This window comes from Hyla sarda, chromosome 12 (assembly GCF_029499605.1).
Source record: "Hyla sarda isolate aHylSar1 chromosome 12, aHylSar1.hap1, whole genome shotgun sequence".
Classification (NCBI taxonomy): Eukaryota; Metazoa; Chordata; class Amphibia; order Anura; family Hylidae; genus Hyla; species Hyla sarda.
The window spans coordinates 51323063-51343593 of record NC_079200.1 but is presented as its reverse complement, the minus strand read 5'-3'; the positions used below and the strand labels follow the sequence as shown (position 1 = coordinate 51343593).

At 44.3% G+C, this 20531-nt stretch overlaps 1 protein-coding gene across 4 annotated transcripts in view; it reads right to left on the bottom strand.

Moving 5' to 3' along the window:
* Window positions 1–20531, bottom strand: part of TTPAL (alpha tocopherol transfer protein like) — a 46271-nt gene that overhangs the window by 9730 nt on the left and 16010 nt on the right. For 2 of the 4 annotated variants that reach the window (XR_008849209.1, XM_056547919.1), the window contains exons 1-4: window positions 12657–12807; window positions 4258–4707; window positions 2265–2458; window positions 241–351 (exon numbers count right to left, since the gene is read on the bottom strand). Coding sequence is in view for 3 of the 4 variants with exons in the window: in XM_056547919.1 (XP_056403894.1) it covers window positions 241–351; window positions 2265–2458; window positions 4258–4707; window positions 12657–12792 (891 nt within the window). In the remaining variant the exon portion in view is untranslated. Of the gene's footprint in view, window positions 1–240; window positions 352–2264; window positions 2459–4257; window positions 4708–12656; window positions 12808–13690; window positions 13798–20531 lie in introns of those variants that run through there. The other 2 variants (XM_056547920.1, XM_056547921.1) reach the window with 2 other exon arrangements.

Genomic DNA, 20531 nt, shown 5'->3' with positions numbered 1-20531 from the left:
GCCAAGAAGAGCCCGCCCACTTTCAAATACGCAGCGGAAAACCTGCAAAAAAATCCACCCGTGTGAACCTACCCTAAATCTAAAAACATCACCTTTGTTGTTCTACAAATCCCAGCACAACCTGCACTTCCCAGCATTTTGGGAGCGCACAAGGTAGGAAGAGATTAGCAATTAGTCCATGTTGCACTCTTTCTATGGGTTGATAGTGTTAGCTGTAGACCAAAATGACACTGCTCTTACCCGCTTTACGAACTTCTCTTTCAAAAATGGCCTCAGTATGGCGTAAATCCCTTTAAATATCCTGGGCTCATTGATGATGTTGACAGCTTTTATCCTAATTGGAAAACCATCCTGTTGTAGATGAATAAAAAGTAATCCATATATTAGCAAAAAGAAACAGACTTCTCTGAAAAATTAAGATAAAATATGAAAACATTCAATTGTGTAAATACTAGTCAGGGACCTTGAACTGAAAAGTGGCTTCCTAAAGGCAAAATTATTCAAATTTCTAAACATTAAAGCTTAAAAAAAAAAATCCTACCATTTTGCTGCTGTAGAGTCTGTGCTACTCCTTCACAGAGATGTCTCTCCTGATGCTGACATGGATCCCAAAGAGCACCGCTACTAACTTTGTTGGCAACTCCTGCTCTCCTAATCCTCTTAAAGTGTCACTGTCACTTAGAAAAAGTTTTGACATGTCACAGGGACACGATCGATGTTACCAAAAGATACGTGGCTATCTGAGAACCACTGTTATATGGTCTGTTTGCAACACCCCCACCAAAAATAGAGAACCATATAAAACAAGTCTATATCAAGAAATATAATCTTTATTATATATTAGATCTAAAAACACATAAAAAACATGTAAGGAATGGGTACTACGGATAAACAGGCAGAACAATGGAAGTGAGGGCGCTGTGATATAGTCACGGGTACAAATACTTAGTAAAAAAAAAAGTGATTGCCACAATGTGTGGACCTCTCGCCAACAGGACCTGTACATAGAGTAACAGCTCAATGATAGTGTCAGTCAATGCAGTAGTCCAGTTATACAAATATAAAGCAAGTAGCTAACTGACTCTAAATGCAGCCGACTTAAGGTCCCTGCTGTAAAGTGCACAGTAACAGGAAAGCAGCAAAAGTACATCACATAAAGAATAATAGTACCACGTTTTCGCTCGATCGGCTTCCTCAGGGGGCGCCCGTGACTATATCACAGCGCCCTCACTTCCATTGTTCTGCCTGTTTATCCGTAGTACCCATTCCTTACATGTTTTTTATGTGTTTTTAGATCTGTGAATTTTCAATAAAGATTATATTTCTTGATATATACTTGTTTTATATGGTTCTCTATTTTTGGTGGGGATGTCACAGGGACACGTCAAAAGTTTTGATTGATGGAGAATATATCAGGAGAATGGTTAAGGAGAAGTGTGCGGCATTTCTGTTTACTCCCCTCGTGAAGCAGCCAGACAAAGATCACTACAAGCCCATTTAAAGGGGTACTCCGGTGAAAAACTTTTTTTTTTTTTTTTATATCAACTGGTGCCAGAAAGTTAAACAGATTTGTAAATTACTTCTATTAAAAAAATCTTAATCCTTCCTGTACTTATTAGCTGCTGAATACTACAGAGGAAATTCTTTTCTTTTTGAAACACAGTGCTCTCTGCTGACATCTCTGTCCATTTTAGGAACTGTCCAGAACAGCATATGTTTGCTATGGGGATTTCCTTTTACCCTGGACAGTTCCTAAAAATGGACAGAGATGTCAGCAGAGAGCACTGTGGTCATGATGTCAGCAGACAGCTCTGTGTTTCAAAAAGAAAAGAATTTCCTCTGTAATATTCAGCAGCTAATAAGTACAGGAAGGATCAAGATTTTTTAATAGAAGTAATTTACAAATCTGTTTAACTTTCTGGCACCAGTTGATAAAAAAAAAAAGGTTTTCACCGGAGTACCCCTTTAAGGGTTAAAGATAGCAACATTGCTGGGTGGAGGGAAAGGGGGTGGTAATCAAAAGTCTACACGCTTGACTAGTAATGCCTGTGAGAGACACATCACACAGGCTGTAGGCCAAAGTGTACATTGGAAGGAAAGTCCTCATTTATTGTTCTTTCTAAGTCCACTTCTAGATTGAATGGAAAAACTACTTCAGAAATTGCAGAGCGTGACCCCCCCCCCCCCCAACCCCAACCCCTTTGCCCTAATTTTACAGTCAAGATCCCCTTCGTCATTACCCCTTTGCATTATAGGCAACTCACCTGAAGAATCCCAATAATCTTCTTGGCAATAAACGGTCCAAGGTGAGATGCATGGGACAAACCAACCCCCTCGTAGTCAGCTAGGATCACAATACCATTCACTTGCGTCTCCTCGGCTTCTATCAGTTTTTCCAGAGACAGATACATGGCACGAAGATTTTCAGTGATCGGGTAACTCCGAGGATTCCACTGACCTAATGGACAAAAGAAAGTAATACAGCGGTCCCTCAAATTACAATATTAATTGGTTCCAGGACAACCATTGTATGTTGAGACCATTGTATGTTGAGACCAGAACTCTATAGAAACCTGGTAATTGGTTCTGAAGCCACCAAAATGTCATCCAAAAATAGGAAAAAGTGAGGATAAAAGAAAAATAGGGAGATAACTAATATAGATAAAGCAAATCCTTACATATAAAAGTAAGAAAGATCTGCTGGGAGCTGTAAATCACTGTCTATGTCAGTGTTTCCCAACCAGGGTGCCTCCAGCTGTTGCAAAACTACAACTCCCAGCATGCCCGGACAGCTGCTGGCTGTCCGGGCATGCTGGGAGTTGTAGTTTTGCAACAGCTGGAGGCACCCTGGTTGGGAAACAAAGGACTAAGTAGAGGACAGGAGCTTCTTCAGGGTCCTATACAGTACACATAGTGTCCCAAATGGAGCAGCTAACCCTGGCACAGGTAAGGAGTAGTACAGAACTTGTAATACCTCCCTGTACTGTAGGGGGCGCTACCAGACAGCCAGTCAGTGCATGCACTTCAGTAATACAGGTGATTTACCAGTAAAATGCCCATTCTGATTGGTCGGTTCTTCCGGCCATTGACAGGTATCACAGATCTGGACTGTCTGTTCATTGTATGTTGAGTCTGGTTTCAAGTTACAATGGTCCAGAAAAGACCATTGTATGTTGAAACTATTGTATGTTGAGGCCATTGTAAGTTGAGGGATCACTGTAGTTATAAAAATAGTGATGAATATGTTTCGCCTGGAGTATGGCTGCCATGGTTAACATGTTTTTGGGTGGTTTTTTCATCTCTCTCTCTCTATGCTTGCTGTAGTGTTGTACTCATTGCTGTAACCCAAACAGATGGCTCCTTACTTCTGCCCCTTCTTCCCTCTCACATCATGCAAATTACAGAAAAAAAGAAGCTGCAGCTGCATCCCCCTCCTCCTCACAATAATATTCTGTGAGCTTAAAATGCTTTATATATGTGCAAAATGATAGCAGAATTCATGAGTAGGGTTTAGACTGCACAGTGGCTTCTCCCGTACATTGGCATGATGCAACTGTGCCACAATCTGACTTTTTTCTTTTCTCTGCCCAGCAGCAAATCTGTGCCACTGCTCTGTGACAGTGGTATCGAATTAAAGGGGATATCCAGGAAAAAAACTTATTTTTAATTTTTTTTTACATCAACTGGCTCCAGAAAGTTAAACAGATTTGTAAATTACTTCTATTAAAAAATCTTAATCCTTCCAATAATTATCAGCTGCTGAAGTTGAGTTCTTTTCTGTCTAAGTGCTCTCTGATGACACGTGTCTCAAGAGCTGTTCAGAGTAGAAGCAAATTCCCATAGCAAACCTATTCTGCTCTGTGCAGTTCCTATGGGAATTTGCTTCTACTCTGGACAGCTCCCGAGACACGTGTCATCAGAGAGCAAAAGAACAATTCAACTTCAGCAGCTCATTAGTACTGAAAGGATTAAGATTTTTTAATAGAAGTAATTTACAAATCTGTTTCTGGAACCATTTGATATATATATATATATATATATATATATATATATATATATATATATATAAATAAAAGTTTTTTCCTGGATAACCCCTTTAACCAGGGTTGTCACGGTTTGGCTCTATAATTTCTGTGGTCCTAGGAACCCAAAAGATTTTCAGAAATGGGCATCAAAATGGATCCCACTGATGCTGTTCATTGGAGATTTTGTATACAAAAGCAAAAAAAAATAAAATAAAAAAAACTTTAATCATACCAGGGCGAATACAGACAATACGTCTTCCCTCTGCGTCTGTGTGAGGTAGAACAGTCAAGAAACCAGAGTCCAGCACAGGTTTAACCGCGGAAGGTCTAAGGTTGGTAAATACTTCCGGCCATCCTTTCCGGCAACCGTAATAATTGACCAACAGCTGTAGAGCTCGGTCATAGTCAAACTTGCGAGCCCTCAGGAAGCGGAGCAAGAAGGCGTCATCGACTCGTGTCCGTAGGTTGGGGTATTCCTTCCATATCATGTCCCTCAGAGCTTGGACATCACGTAACCTCCATTCTGGCTTCTCCTGCAATTCTTCCCTAGCCTTGAGGACCAGCTCCGGGGTCAACGTACAGACGTAGCCCTCGTAGAGAGTGGAGTCTACTTCTAGGGAAGACGACACAGAAGAACTTCCTATCGAGGTCTCATTGTCTTGTGCCATTGAACACGTGGCAGCTGTAAATGAAAAGAACTTGATCATTTTTCTACATAGTTTAATTATCTAAAGTTATGATAAAATGTTGTTATGAGATACACCAGTAATGTAAAATTCTGACATGGTACAAAGGAAGTCCAAAGCTAGATACATCACCCACAGTTTAAGGTGGCATTACATTTTCAATATTTCCCGACCTCCCCATACACATCGACGTTTGTGGCGGCTGACATGGGTGGTAGCACATTATAGGCAAACGTGGCACCATGGTCATCAATGGCCTTTTCAGGAGCACAATATTCATATTTGGTACCGTATATACTCAAGTATAAGCCTAGTTGTTCAGCACGATTTTTCGTGCTAAAAAGGTGCCCTTAAGCTTATACTCGAGTGAACTCTCCACCTGTCAATTCCCTTCTCAGTGGTCTTCAACCTGCGGACGTCCAGATGTTGCAAAACTACAATTCCCAGCATGCCCGGACAGCCTTCGGCTGTCCGGGCATGCTGGTAGTTGTAGTTTTGAAATATCTGGAGGTCCACAGGTTGAAGACCACTGCGGCCTTCGTCATCATCCAGACCCCCCTTTAGTTTTCTATTTACCTCCCCTCGGTGGGAAGGAAGGGTGAGCTGGTCCGGGCCATCTATGCTGCAGGGACCGTCCGGTGGGGAGGGTTAGTCTTTCCTGGCTGTCCATCTTCATAGGGAGGCCCTCTTCTCCACTCCAGGCCGGGCTGGCCCCGGCATAGTGACGTTGCCTTGAGGACGATGCACAGGGACGTCTTTGCGCAGCAGACATACCTGTGCATGAACGTCCCTGCGCGTCATCGTCAAGGCAACGTCACTAGTCCGGGGCCGGCCCGGAGAAGAGGGCCTTCTTGTGAAAATGGACAGCCCGGAACGACTAACCATCCCCACCGGACGGTCCCTGCAGCATAGATGGCCCGGACCAGCTCACCCTTCCTTCCCACCGAGGGGAGGTGAGTAGAAAACTAAAGGGGGGGGGGGGGTCTGGATGATGACGAAGGCCGCAGTGGTCTTCAACCTGCGGACCTCCAGATGTTTCAAAACTACAACTCCCAGCATGAAGGAGGGGGGTGATTATGACGAGGGTGATGATGACGGGGGTCTGGATGATTACATGGGGGGGATGATGTATTTCCCACCCTAGGCTTATAGTTGGGGTAAAATTAGGGGCCTCGGCTTATATTCGGGTCGGTTTATGCTCGAGTATATACGGTATTATAGTTGCAACTAAGAAAAAAACTTGGGGTTCAACATGCAATACATAATAAAGTGGAGTTCTCTTAAGTGTATCAAAGATTATTTAATGGTGTTATAGTTAGTGATGAATTACTGTTATGTGAAGCCATAGTACTCACTGTATCACTGCAGACGGGCACTCTGGTGACAGTAGGAATAGGCACCAAGTTCAGCCGGTATAAAGTTTATTGATGGCTAGGTTTTGTAAACTGCGTGTACTGCTGGTTACACAATTTTCTATTTGGCTACTATATTCGATGCCAAGATTCACATTGATGTTTTCTGTTCGGTTAGAATTTGTAACCCTGCCAGTAACCGATTACAGGGGTGTTAATAATTAAGCTATTCTTTGATTTGGGCCATTTGAGGGCAGATTATAATGAACCGTTTCTTGGTAAACTGGGTGACAACCAATATGGCTGCCATCACAACACATTTAGGGATTTGCAAGCAGCATTTTCTACAGTCCTCAATGCAGGGGTTAAGTACGGGGGGGAAAAGTGCAGGAACTCACCCAAGATTTTCACTCAAGGGCTGGTCCTGCAGGACTCCTGGTAATGGGAACGGTGTTCCTGCTGTGAAAAAAAGTGCAGGAACTCAGTTCTCATGTGTTCCTGCAGGACTTAAAGGGGTACTCCGGTGGAAAAAAATTTTTTTTAAATAACTGGTGCCAGAAAGTTAAACAGATTTGTAAATTACTTCTATTAAAAAAAATCTTAATCCTTACAGCACTTATTAGCGGTTGTATGCTACAGAGAAAATTATTGTCTTTTTGGATTTCTATTCTGTCTGTCCACAGTGCTCTCTGCTGACACCTCTGTCTATTTTAGGTCCAATGCAGGAGAAAATCCCCATAGAAAACTTTTGCAGCTCTGGACAGTTCCTGACATGGACAGAGGTGTCAACAGAGAGCATTGTGGTCAGACAGACAAAAAAAATCCAAAAAGAAAAGAACTTCCTCTGTAGTATACAGCCGCTAATAAGTACTGAAAGGATTAAGATTTTTTAATAGAAGTGATTTATAAATCTGTTTAAGTTTCTAGCACCAGTTGATTTAAAAAATAAAAATAAAAAAATGTGCCCACACGATCATCCAGTGCTGCGACTGATCCTCGGCTCTTTAACACCTTATAAGATCAACACTGGGGCTGTCTGCTTTACGGGGCTGTCCTCTTAGGGTATACCTTAGGTGTGTCCCAGTATCTCACTTTGACCATAACATCCTGTCTCATCAACCACATATACACTAGCCCACCATTTTGTTTGGTAGATGTTTCTGTCTGTAGAGTGGGGTTCCCTTGCCCACTAACTGCTACATTCGGGCAGACTATGTAGCTGGAATTATAGAGACAGCTGACTTTGCTGTGCTGTACTGATTCAGGTTATCTGTCCCTCACATGAATGGAGTGAAGGCGCACAAACTCAGGCACCACTCCATTCACTGTCTATGGGAATTCTAAACATAACCAAGTTCAGTGCTTGAAAGCCCATCTATATATATATATATAAAACTCAATGTGTGTGTGTATGTATGTATGTATGTATGTATGTAGGGATCGACCAATATCGTTTTTTAGGGCCAATACCGATAATCGGTGGAGGTTAGGGCCGATAGCCGATAACTTATACCGATATTCCGGTATAAGTTATCGGCTATTTATCCCCCCCGCGACACCGCTGCAGATCATTGATTTCTCTCCCCCTACCTGTCAGGGTGGTCCGGGCCATCCATCCTTCCTGTAGTGTCCGGCGGCATTCCGGGTGGAGGGTGAACCGGTCCGGGCTGTCCTTCTTCTCCGGGGGTCCTCTTCTCCACTCCGGGCAGGCTCCGGCCTAGTAACGCAGCATAGACGCCGCTGCGCAGTGACGCCCGTGCGCAGCGATGCACCTGACGTCACGGTGTACTAGGCCGGAGCCTGCCCAGGGTGGAGAAGATGACCCCCGGAGAAGAAGGACAGCCCGGACCGGTTCACCCTCCACCCGTAATGCCGCCGGACACTACAGGAAGGATGGATGGCCCGGACCAGCCCCATTACGGGTAAGTTAAATTTTTTTTATTGACTCGGAGGGTGGGGGAGGGGCCCGACTGGTATAGTGGTATGGGCAAAAATCCATACCGGTATACCGCCCAGCACTACGGTGGGGGGTGCGACGTGGTGCAGTGGGTCGGGGGGGGGGGGGGCGGTCGCGGTGCGGCGGGTCGGGGGGGCGTTGTCGGTGCGGGGGGCGGGGCATTATCGGCAAGGTAATTGCCGATACTGATAATGCCCAAAATCGTGATTATCGGCCGATAATATCGGCCATACCGATAATCGGTCGATCCCTATATGTATGTATGTATGTATGTGTGTATATGTGTATGTGTGTATATATGTATGTATGTATGTATGTATGTGTGTATATATGTATGTGTGTATATATGTATGTATGTATGTTCCACAAAAACTTTCAAATGTTACACATGTTACTTATATGTCAACAACATAGGATAGATAATTTAACCCTTACTCACCCCCATTTGCCAGGAGCGGGGTTTATGTTTAAAGTCCCATGCAAGTCAATGGGAAATATATGTTACTACATAACTTACGGCTGGAGATATTTCGATAATACTTGGTCACATGTTACTTATATGTCCACTTAAAATATAGGATAGTTAATTTAACCCTTAACTACCCCCATTTGTGAGGGTCAGGGTTTTTTTTTAAGTCCGTTCCCATATAATTTCCATACAGCTGGAGCTATTTCATTACCTGGTACACATATTACGAGATATGAGGACGAGATATGAGGTCGCGATAGGAGGTCGGGTAGGAGGTCGGGATAGGAGGACAAGATAGGAGGACGGGATAGGAGGTTGGAATAGGAGGTCAAGATAGGAGGTCGAGATAGGAGGTCAAGATAGGAGGTCGAGATATGAGGACGGGAAAGGAGGTCGGGATAGGAGGACAGGAAAGGAGGACGGGATAGGAGGTCTGGATAGGAGGTCAGGATAGGAGGTCGAGATAGGAGGATGGGATAGGAGATCGAGATATGAGGACGGGAAAGGAGATCGGGATAGGAAGATGGGATAGGAGGACGGGATAAGAGGACGGGATAAGAGGACGGGATAGGAGGACGGGATAGGAGGACGGGATAGGAGGACGGGATAGGAGGTCGCGATAGGAGGTCGGGTAGGAGGTCGGGATAGGAGGACAAGATAGGAGGACGGGATAGGAGGTTGGAATAGGAGGTCAAGATAGGAGGTCGAGATAGGAGGTCAAGATAGGAGGTCGAGATATGAGGACGGGAAAGGAGGTCGGGATAGGAGGACAGGAAAGGAGGACGGGATAGGAGGTCTGGATAGGAGGTCAGGATAGGAGGTCGAGATAGGAGGATGGGATAGGAGATCGAGATATGAGGACGGGAAAGGAGATCGGGATAGGAAGATGGGATAGGAGGACGGGATAAGAGGACGGGATAAGAGGACGGGATAGGAGGACGGGATAGGAGGACGGGATAGGAGGACGGGATAGGAGGACGGGATAGGAGGACGGGATAGGAGGCCGGGATAGGAGGCCGGGATAGGAGGTCGGGATAGGAGGACGGGATAGGAGGACGGGATAGGAGGACGGGATAGGAGGTCGGGATAGGAGGTCGGGATAGGAGGTCGGGATAGGAGGTCGGGATGTGGGGTTGGGATATGACAACAATATATGAGGACTGGATATGAAGTCAAAAGCTTCCTCCTTTGTTTATTTTCCTCCCCAAAAAGGATTAGGAAGGAAAAACCGGGCAACGCCGGGTACTCAGCTAGTAGAAAATAAATTAGGCAGCAGTTGAGCATAGACACCACCACCATTCAGGGGACAACTAACCTCCATTATTGCAAGCTCAGCAGTTTCCTAGTCCCAGCCACCTCTCCATTCACTCTCAGTGGTGGCTAGTGGGTTGGGGTCTTAGGTATGGATCCCATTTATCAGAAATAATCTCTATCAGATGAACTCTGACCGTAAACCTCGAATTAGAGTGAATGGGGGGACTTTCCGAATACTTTTCTCCTTCCTGTTGTGCCCGTATTATTTGTTATCGTGCCTGGATATGCATCACTCTCCAGATATTCACGGTTTCCGTTATGGCATTATCTATATATATATAAAACTCAACGTGTGTGTGTGTATGTGTATGTATATATGTATGTATGTTCCACAAAAACTTCCAAACGGCTAAAGATATTAACATGAAACTTGGCATACATGTCAACAACAAACATAGGATAGGTAATTTAACCCTTACTGACCCCCATTTGCCAGGAGCGGGGTTTATGTTTAAAGTCCCATGCAAGTCAATGGGAAATATATGTTACTGCATAACTTCCAAACGGCTGGAGATATTTCGATAATACTTGGTCACATGTTACTTATATGTCCACTTAAAATATAGGATAGTTAATTTAACCCTTAACTACCCCCATTTGTGAGGGTCAGGGGTTTTGTTTAAAGTCCGTTCCTATATCATTTCTGTACAGCTGGAGCTATTTCATTACCTGGTACACATATTACGAGTCGGGATATGAGGACAGGATGGGAGGTCGGGATGGGAGGATGGGATATGAGGACGAGATATGAGGTCGGTATAGGAGGTCGGGATAGAAGGACAAGATAGGAGGACGGGATAGGAGGTCGAGATATGAGGACAAGTAAGCAGGTCAGGATAGGAGGACAGGAAAGGAGGACGGGATAGGAGGTCTGGATAGGAGGTCGAGATAGGAGGATGGGATAGGAGATTGAGATATGAGGACGGGAAAGGAGATCGGGATAGGAGGTTGAGATGTAAGGTTGAGATAGGAGAACGGGATAGGAGGACGGGATAGGAGGACGGGATAGGAGGACGGGATAGGAGGACGGGATAGGAGGTCGGGATAGGAGGTCGGGATAGGAGGTCGGCATAAGAGGTGGAGATAGGAGGACAGGATAGGGGGTTGAGATAGGAGGACGGGATAGGAGGTCGAGATAGGAGGATGGGATAGGAGGCCGAGATAGGAGGACGGGATAGAAGGACGGGATAGGAGGTCGAGATAGGAGGAGGGATAGGAGGACGGGATAGGAGGACGGGATAGGAGGACGTGATAGGAGGTTGAGATGGGAGGTCGGCATAAGAGGTGGAGATAGGAGGACAGGATAGGGGGTTGAGATAGGAGGTCGGGATAGGAGGCCGAGATAGGAGGTTGAGATGGGAGGTCGGCATAAGAGGTGGAGATAGGAGGACAGGATAGGGGGTTGAGATAGGAGGACGGGATAGGAGGTCGAGATAGGAGGATGGGATAGGAGGCCGAGATAGGAGGTTGAGATGGGAGGTCGGCATAAGAGGTGGAGATAGGACAGGATAGGGGGTTGAGATAGGAGGTCGGGATAGGAGGCCGAGATAGGAGGTTGAGATGGGAGGTCGGCATAAGAGGTGGAGATAGGAGGACAGGATAGGGGGTTGAGATAGGAGGACGGGATAGGAGGTCGAGATAGGAGGATGGGATAGGAGGCCGAGATAGGAGGACGGGATAGAAGGACGGGATAGGAGGTCGAGATAGGAGGAGGGATAGGAGGACGGGATAGGAGGACGGGATAGGAGGACGTGATATGGGGTTGGGATATGACAACAATATATGGGGATGGGATTTAAAGTCAAAAGCTTCCTCCTTTGTTGATTTTCCTCCCCAACAAGGATTAGGAAGGAAAAACCGGGCAACGCCGGGTACTCAGTTAGTTCATAATAAAATGATGTTCCATGTGGGTTATGAGCTTTTTCTTTCTGGCGACATTGGCCCCTCGGTGTGGTGGTTTAGGGTGTTGCGCTGTATGGCCCTGGTCATGCTCCAGGTGAGCGGAGTGCGCTTCATACCCAGTAAGTAAAGGCTGCTATCAGCAGGCAGGACTTACCACTAATGCCAGACATCAGCATAATCGTTAGGGGGCGTTAGGGGTTAAACTGCTTGGGAAACATTTAAGCAGCACTTTGAAGGTTGCTATGGGTGACAAAGCCAATGTCTGATCTATATTATGAAGCATGGAGGTTGCAGATGTATAAGATACTTGTACCACCGCACCATGTGAAATCTGCCTGGGCAGAGACGCAGCATTTACAGCTGTAGAACAGAGAAGGAAGCACAACAGCTTCCCGCCAATACGATTACATGTGAGGTGACACAAGACTTCCTGTAAATGTAACGCTCAGCATACAGTCACCCAAGATATGGGCAATGACCTCAGACACCAGAAGATGTCCGATAGTATGGCTGCTCTGGGCAACAAAGGATCTATCAGCTTAGCTTTCATTTTACCAGAGCAATATGAGAAATTAAAGATTTGGGACTGGTTGCTAAGGGCAACAAAGAGAATCTTGCACCAAGGCTTTTTTTTCATACGAACATAAAGATTTTTCAGTCTTTGCACCATGAGTTGTAGTTTTTACGGTTTTACGGCGTTGATCGTGCAGGATCAGAAATGTGATAATTATAATAAAGCTGCACAGAGGCCTAGTAAGGCCCAGGGCTGGCACCCAGGCGTCACCTGCAGATAGTAGCCGCTTCCTGCTTAATATGATATGGGTACAGCTTCCCAATGTGCCTCATACTCGAGTCATAGGGCTGGAAGGGGGAAGACCAAAAAAATGGAACTAGAGACGCCCCACTACTTCACTCCAGGGGGAGCATTGAGCGGTCTGAACGCCACGCTACCTATTGAAAAGGCCCAGAAGCATGGCTGCCTGACTGGGACGTCCTCTTCTCCCTGAACAATACAATGCGGGGACACTCTGACAGGGCCGATACACTTCTTCCAGTCACTGAGAAGACGCCTGCTGAAGTGGCACATTGCTCATCCACACAGGCTGCCATGTGATGGGACCAGGAGCTGCAGCATCCTCTTATTGAAAGGGCTGACGGAAACCACGTCATCAGAAGGAAATTCTCAGTGCCTGGGATTGGCCAAGCCCTGTCTTACTGGAGGGGTCATGCACACTACCTATAAATGTCGGCCATAAATGTCTCGACTACAGTGCAGTTCGGGGCAGATTCCACTGAGAGAACGAAACTTCTAAAACATCTGACCACTGTCACTTTAAACATTAATAACTCTGGGATGCTTTTACTTATCATTATGATTCTGAGTGTTTTTTCGTGACATATTCTACTTTATTTTGGTGTTAAATTTTCAGCGTTACTTGCATCCTTTCTTGGTGAAAAATCCCAAAATTTCATGAAAATTGTGAAAATTTAGCATTTCTAACTTTGAATCTCTCTACTTGTAAGGAAAATGGATATTCCCAATAAATTTTATTTTTCTCCACAAATACAATATGTCCACTTTATGTTGGCATCATAAAATGGACTTATTTTTGCTTTTTGAAAAAATTAGAGGGCTTCAAAGTAGAGCAGCAATTTTCAAAAATGTCATGAAAATTGCTAAAACTGAAGGGACAGATGTTACAGAACTACAACTCCCAGCATGCCTGGGTGGTCTAGGCATGCTGAAAGTTGTAGTTTGGCAACATCTGGAGGGCTACCGTTTGGGCACCACTGTAACAGTGGTCTCCAAACTGTGACCCAACAGATGTTGCAAAACTACAACTCCCAGCATGCCCAGACAGCCCTTGGCTGCCTGGGCATGCTGGGAGTTGCAGTTTGGCCTTCCTAGTGGTTGCCACAGTAAAGATCACTTTACTTTCACTTTCAATACACCCCCCCCCCCCCCCCCACCGGCGCTTCCCTACCTGAGCAAGGATCCAGCAGTCTCCAGCGACTATCAGCTGTTCCCAGGCATCTTCAGGTAAGGTACCCGGCCTCCATCTTCTTCCCACGATCCCCTCGACATCCAGGGGGTGGCCATAACGGGGGGTTGCCATGGCAACCCACTGTCCTGCTCTGCAATTGGTCAGAATCAATTCTGATTAATGGCAGGGGATAGGAGGAGATCGCAGCATTGCGACTTCACTCCTACCCTGCAAGATGATCAGGGCTGTCACTGACAGCTCCGATCATCACAATTAACATGCGATTTTCTGCGATCGCCGACATGCGGGGGTCCCGGGACCCCCCTAGGCATTTGCACGGCATGCCTGGTGAACGATTACAGCAGACATGCCGTTCCGATCTCTGCCCGGCACGCGGCAGAGACCAGAGAAACACCAGGACGTTCTGTAACGTCCTTGGTCCTTAAAGCCCAGGGTGCGGGGACGTTCCAGAACGTCCTTGGTCCTTAAGGGGTTAAAAAAGCTGCCACTAGGTATCTCCCTACTTGTCCAGAGCACATTTTCCCCCATCTTTTCAACAGACTTTGGATTCCTGCTGGCCTGGCAGAAGTCCAAACCTATGGGGTATAAAGGTTCACTTAACCCCTTGTTACGTTCACCGAGGGGTCTGGTTTCCAAAATAGTATGCCATGTGTTTTTTTTTTTTTGCTTTCCTGGCACCATAGGGGCTTCCTAAATGCGGCATGCCCCCAGAGCAAAATTTGCTTCCAAAAAGCCAAATGTGACTACTCCTCTTCTGAGACCTGTAGTGCGCCAGCAGAGCACTTTTCACCCCCATATGGGGTGTTTTCTGAATCGGAAGAAATTGGGCTTAAAAATTGGGGGGGGGGGGGGGTTTCTGCTATTACCCTTTTTAAAAATGTAACATTTTTGGGAAAACAAGCATTTTAGGTAAAATTATTATTTTTTTTTTTACATATGCAAAAGTCATGAAACACCTGTGGGGTATTAAGGCTCACTTTATCCCTTGTTACGTTCCCCGAGGGGTCTAGTTTCCAAAATGGTATGCCATGTGTTTTTTTTTTTTTTTGCTGTTTTGACACCCTAGGGGCTTCCTAAAGGTAACATGCCCCCCAAAAACCATTTCAGAAAAATGTTCTCTCCAAAATCCCCTTGTCGCTCCTTCCCTTCTGAGCCCTCTACTGCGCCCGCCGAACACTTTACATAGACATATGAGGTATGTGCTTACTCGAGAGAAATTGGGCTACAAATACAAGTAAAAATTTTCTCCTTTTACCCCTTGCAAAAATTCAAAAATTGGGTCTACAAGAACATGCGAGTGTAAAAAAATGAAGATTGTGAATTTTCTCCTTCACTTTGCTGCTATTCCTGTGAAACCCCTAAAGGGTTAAAACACTGACTGAATGTCATTTTGAATACTTTGAGGGGTGCAGTTTTTATAATGGGGTCATTTATGGGGTATTTCTAATATGAAGACACTTCAAAACTGAACTGGTCCCTGAAAAATATCGAGTTTGAAAATGTTGTGAAAAATTGGAAAATTGCTGCTGAACTTTGAAGCTCTCTGGTGTCTTCCCAAAAAACCTCATAAATTTTATGATGCAAACATGAAGTAGACATATTGTACAGTGGTCCCTCAACATACGATGGTAATTCGTTCCAAACGACCCATCGTTTGTCGAATCCATCGTATGTTGAGGGATCCGTGCAATGTAAAGTATAGGAAGCTGTACTCACCTGTCCCCGCCGCTCCACACCAGGTCCTCACCGCTCCCGCTGCTGTTCCAGGGGCTCCTGATGCTGTCCCGCTGCTCCGGTGTCTTCTTCGCGATCCTCCGGTGTCTTGCGCATCTTCTGCAGGGTCCGGGCCTCGCTTTCTGGTGACGTTATTACGCTGCTGCACCGGCGTGGCGTGCGTAGTGACGTAATAACGACGCCGGAAAGCGAGGCCCGAACCCTGGAGAAGATGCGCAAGACACCGGAGGATCGCGAAGAAGACACCGGAGCAGCGGGAATAGGTAAGTGAACCTGCTGGGGCACATTACACTGCTATCCGACAGCAGCTGAAGCATTTTGCGCTGTCGAATAGCAGTTAATGCGATGGCCCTGACATATAAAAGCATCGTATGTTGATGCTGACATCGACATGCGATGGCCTCTGAGAGGTCATCGTATGTCGATTTTATCATATGTCGGGGCCATCGTAGGTCAGGGGGTTACTGTATATGTGAACCAAAAAAAATATTATTTGGAATATCCATTTTCCTTACAAGCAGAGAGCTTCAAAGTTAGAAAAATTGCTAAATGTTCAAATTTTTCATCAAATTTTGGGATTTTTCACCAAGAAAGGATGCAAGTTACCATAAAATTTTACCACTATGTTAAAGTAGAATGTCACGAAAAAAGAAAAAAAAAACACTCTCGGAATCAGAATGATAACTAAAAGCATTCCAGAGTTATAAATGTTTAAAGTGACAGTGGTCAGATGTACAAAAAAAATGTCCTTAAGGGGTTAAAGACTGTCCAGGTCACACCAGTATACATAAATATACATTTTTAATTTTTTTTTGCTATAAAGAGTAGTGAAGCAGACAGTGCAATTTCATGGTGACATCCAGTCAAAAAAATATATATATTTAGAATTTATTTTAGAATGGGGGCCTATGAGTGATGGGTGCCACTGTAAAAAATATAGTGGCAGCTCAAAGCTACAGTAAATATTATCGGGAAACCTTCCTGACATGTCCCTTTGATGGGCACTGCAGTACACAGTGAGTGTTGGCTCTATGGCAAGTTAAGTTGGATTTGGTTAGAAAAACATGGCTGCCCTCTTCCTGAAACAGTGCCACTCCTGTCCTCCCATTCAAGGAAACAGAGTCGGGATGTAGTACCAGACACAGCCTCTAGACAATGGGGGGTGCTGTTTCTGGGAAAAAGCTAAGAATCTATAGTGCACAGAGTAGGTGTAAACGACAACCTGTGACATGGATGACTGTGCAACAAGAGTTGGCAGGTGGCCCAGTGTTTGCTGTTAGCCACACGTCATGGCAGGTTTTACAATATAGTCACGTTTTAGCGACAGGAAATAACAAATCCACTGCGAGTTATGCTAATAATTCGTTTCAACAGGTTACGCCGGCAAATTGCCATTCTGACACTTCTGTAAACTTTTGACAGACACATTAAAGTGAAGGGTAGCATTCAATCGTGTGTATGTACCCTAAAGGGGTTATCCAGCATTAGAAAAACAGAGCTAATTTCTCTTTCAAAAACAGCATCACCCCCCCTGTCCTCAGGTTATGTGTGATATTACAACTTGGCTCCACTTTCTTCAATGAAACTGAACTGTAATACCAGACACAGCTAGCGGTCAGGCAGGGTGCTGTTCTTGGAAGAAATTAGCTCTGTTTTTCTTTTCCAGTTAAACCCCTTTAAATGAGTACTCCGCTGCCACAGCGTTTGGAAAAAAAACAGTTCCGAACGCTGGAGTCGGGAGCTTGTGACGTCATAGCCCCCCGCCCCCCTCAATGCAAGTCTATGGAAGGGGGGCGTGGCAGTCGCCACGCCCCCTCCCATAGACTTGCATTGAGGGGGGCGGGGCGTGATGGCATGAGGGGGCGGGGTTATGACGTCGCAAGCTCCCGGCGTCGGGTCCAGCGTTCGGAACTGTTTGTTCCAAACGCTGAGCAGCAAAGTACCCCTTTAAGATCATCTGAGTTTTTTGTTGTTTTTTTTTTTAATGACCTGTTGTATCAGGTGATCATTTTTTTTGTACGAAAGTGTACCTGTCACATAAAAAAAAAAATAATAAAAACTGCTGACATGTCAAAAGTTATAAATGGTCAGAGTCTGGATGTTTATACCACGACCGATGACTAGAACTAGCAGGGAGAAGAGTGCATGGCCAAGTGCTCCTGTCCCTGCAAACCAAGACAAACCCATAGGGGGAGATTTATCAAAACCTGTGCAGAGAAAAAGTTGACCAGTTACCCATAACAACCAATCAGATTGCTTTTTTTTTATTTAAAAAAGGCCTCTGAAAAATTAAAAGATAGGTTGCTATGGGCAAACTGCTTCACATTTCTCCATCACAGGTTTTGATAAATCTCCCCATAGAGTTCTATGCAGAGAAAAAAAAAAGTTTTTTTTTTTTTATGACCATAATGATTTAACCCCTTAATGACAACGGACGTAAATGTACGTCCTGGTTTGGCGGTACTTCGCGCGCACCAGGAATGTACACTTACGCCCCTGTGTATGACCGCGAGCATCGGAGCGTGTGCTCGCGTCATACACGGCAGATTCCGGCTGCTATCAGCAGCCGGGGACCCGCCGGGTAATGGCCGACATCCGCGATCGCGCGGATGTCCGCCATTAACCCCTCAGATGCTGTGATCAGTACAGATCACGGCATCTGCGGCAACGCGCATGATAAAATAGATGATTGGATTGGATCGCCCGCAGCGCTGCCGTGGCAATCCGATCATCTGTAATGGCGGCCGGAGGTCCCCCTCACCTGCCTCCGTCCGTCTCCCGGCGTCTCCTGCTCTGGTCTGAGATCGTGCAGACCAGAGCAGAGATAGGCGATAATACTGATCAGTGCTGTGCTCTATGCATAGCACGGAACAGTATTTTGCAATCAAATGATTGCTATAGATAGTCCCCTATGGGGACATAAAAAAGTGTAAGGCTTTACATTCCCCTAGAACCTGATTATATCTTAAGGCTGGGTTCACACCACGTTTTCTGCAATACAGTTCCCGGATCAGGTTTTTTGGATGAAAAACAGATTTCTCAAAACTGGACTAACCTGTATGAAAACGTGTGTACAAAGTTAAAAACCATATACGGTTTGAAAAATGATGTCCGGTTGCATCCGTTTTTTAAGAAAGAAAAAAGTATACGTTTTTAACTTTTCACTCTACTATGAATAAAGTTTCACTTGTTTGATTGAAATTCCCCCAAAAAAAACCTGTGCAAAGTCAAAAAACCGGATGGTGCAAACTGGATGGAACGTACGCACATACGGTTCTGTATGGTTCCCATTGACTCCTATGTTTAAAAAAAAAAAAATGTACACGGATTCCATACGGTTTTTCACCCGGACCAAAAATCGTGGTAGGCTACGGTTATGGGAAAAAAATGGACAAAACCATACAAGACGCAAAACGGACTCGACCTGATGCACCATTTGGCATACGGTTCTGTGCGGTTTTCACATTGAAAACGTATACGGGAACTGTATTGCAAAAAACGTGGTGTGAACCCAGCCTAAGGCAAATAATAGAGATATGGAAATAGCATCCAGCCTATGGCAAATGCTACATTACTAGTCCACACCCCAACAGATATGTACTGTATGTATGTATATATATATATATACACACACCGGTATTAATATATATATATATATATATATATATTATATATATATATATATACATACATTTTTTTTTTAGGGATATAGTTACAATACTATATACTGTATGGACAGATATTATGATTGTAGAATACAGTATACAAAATAGATTGTAGTTTTGTGTGTATATAGTTATTATAAGTCTTCTATGCATATAAAAAGTATATAAAATACAATATACAGATATGTTTGTCCCATATGTATAGGATGTCTATGTTTATACAGGTGTGATGCCTGTGTGTGAATTCAATGACTACAGGTCTTCTATGTGTGTGTGTGTGTGTATGTGTAGGTATATATATATATATATATAATATATATATATATATATATATATACACACAATTAATGTATATACGATTCTAAGTATATAGATACAATGAGTATACGGACCAGTGTTTCCCAACCAGGATGCCTCCAGCTGTTACAAAAACTACAACTCCCAGCATGCCTGGACAGCCTTCGGCTGTCCCGGGCATGCTGGAAGTTGTAGTTTTGCAACAGCTGGAGGCACTCTGGTTGGGAAACACTGATATGGACAGATATTACCTGTGTGTATACAGCTACTACAGGTCTTCTATGTAAAAAAAATAAAAATAAAAGACAAAATCTATAGTGACTATACATACAGATAGACATATCTGTATACAAATATCTATATACTTCTAAATATATACAGATAGAAGTATATAGATACAGTATGATGTCTATCACTGTAGGTCTTTTATGTATACACAGATTATAGAAAGGGGCTGCAGCAACTAATCGACAAAAAAGGATATTCAATAATGAAAATCATAGTCAGCGAGAAGGATTATGGGACTAGTTGTTGTCCCTCGGCCAGAGCGCCCGTCCAGGCTACGCTCCGAGGTGGCAGCACTGTGCAAGATCTCCAAACACGAAGGGCCTCTACGTACGTAGGGGGGAGAGAAATAATAAGAGTAACAATTGGGGCCAAATGTACCAATGCACCTCAGCTTAGTGAATGCCCAGAGTGCGCCATACCACCAACGTAGAGCCGGAAAAAAAACACTAATTATAATAATAATTATGATGATAAAAAACAATTAGCCTGTACCAGTGTTGGTGACAATGATGACAGATCCCCTCTAAACAAAAAAGGTCGCACTGTAAATTAGGTAAAAAGGATGAAGACTAACTTCAGAAGAGTACAGCAGCGCTGTGTAATGCTCGTTATCCTACATTAACTCATTAAAAAAAGAAATCCTTTTTTTTTTATTCTGATTAATCAGAAAAAAAAAAAAAGAATATATATATATATACACACACACACACAATAGTGAAAAGAATATATATATATACACACACACAATAGTGAAAAGAATATATATATATACACACACACAATAGTGAAAAAGAATATATATATATATACACACACACAATAGTGAAAAGAATTGC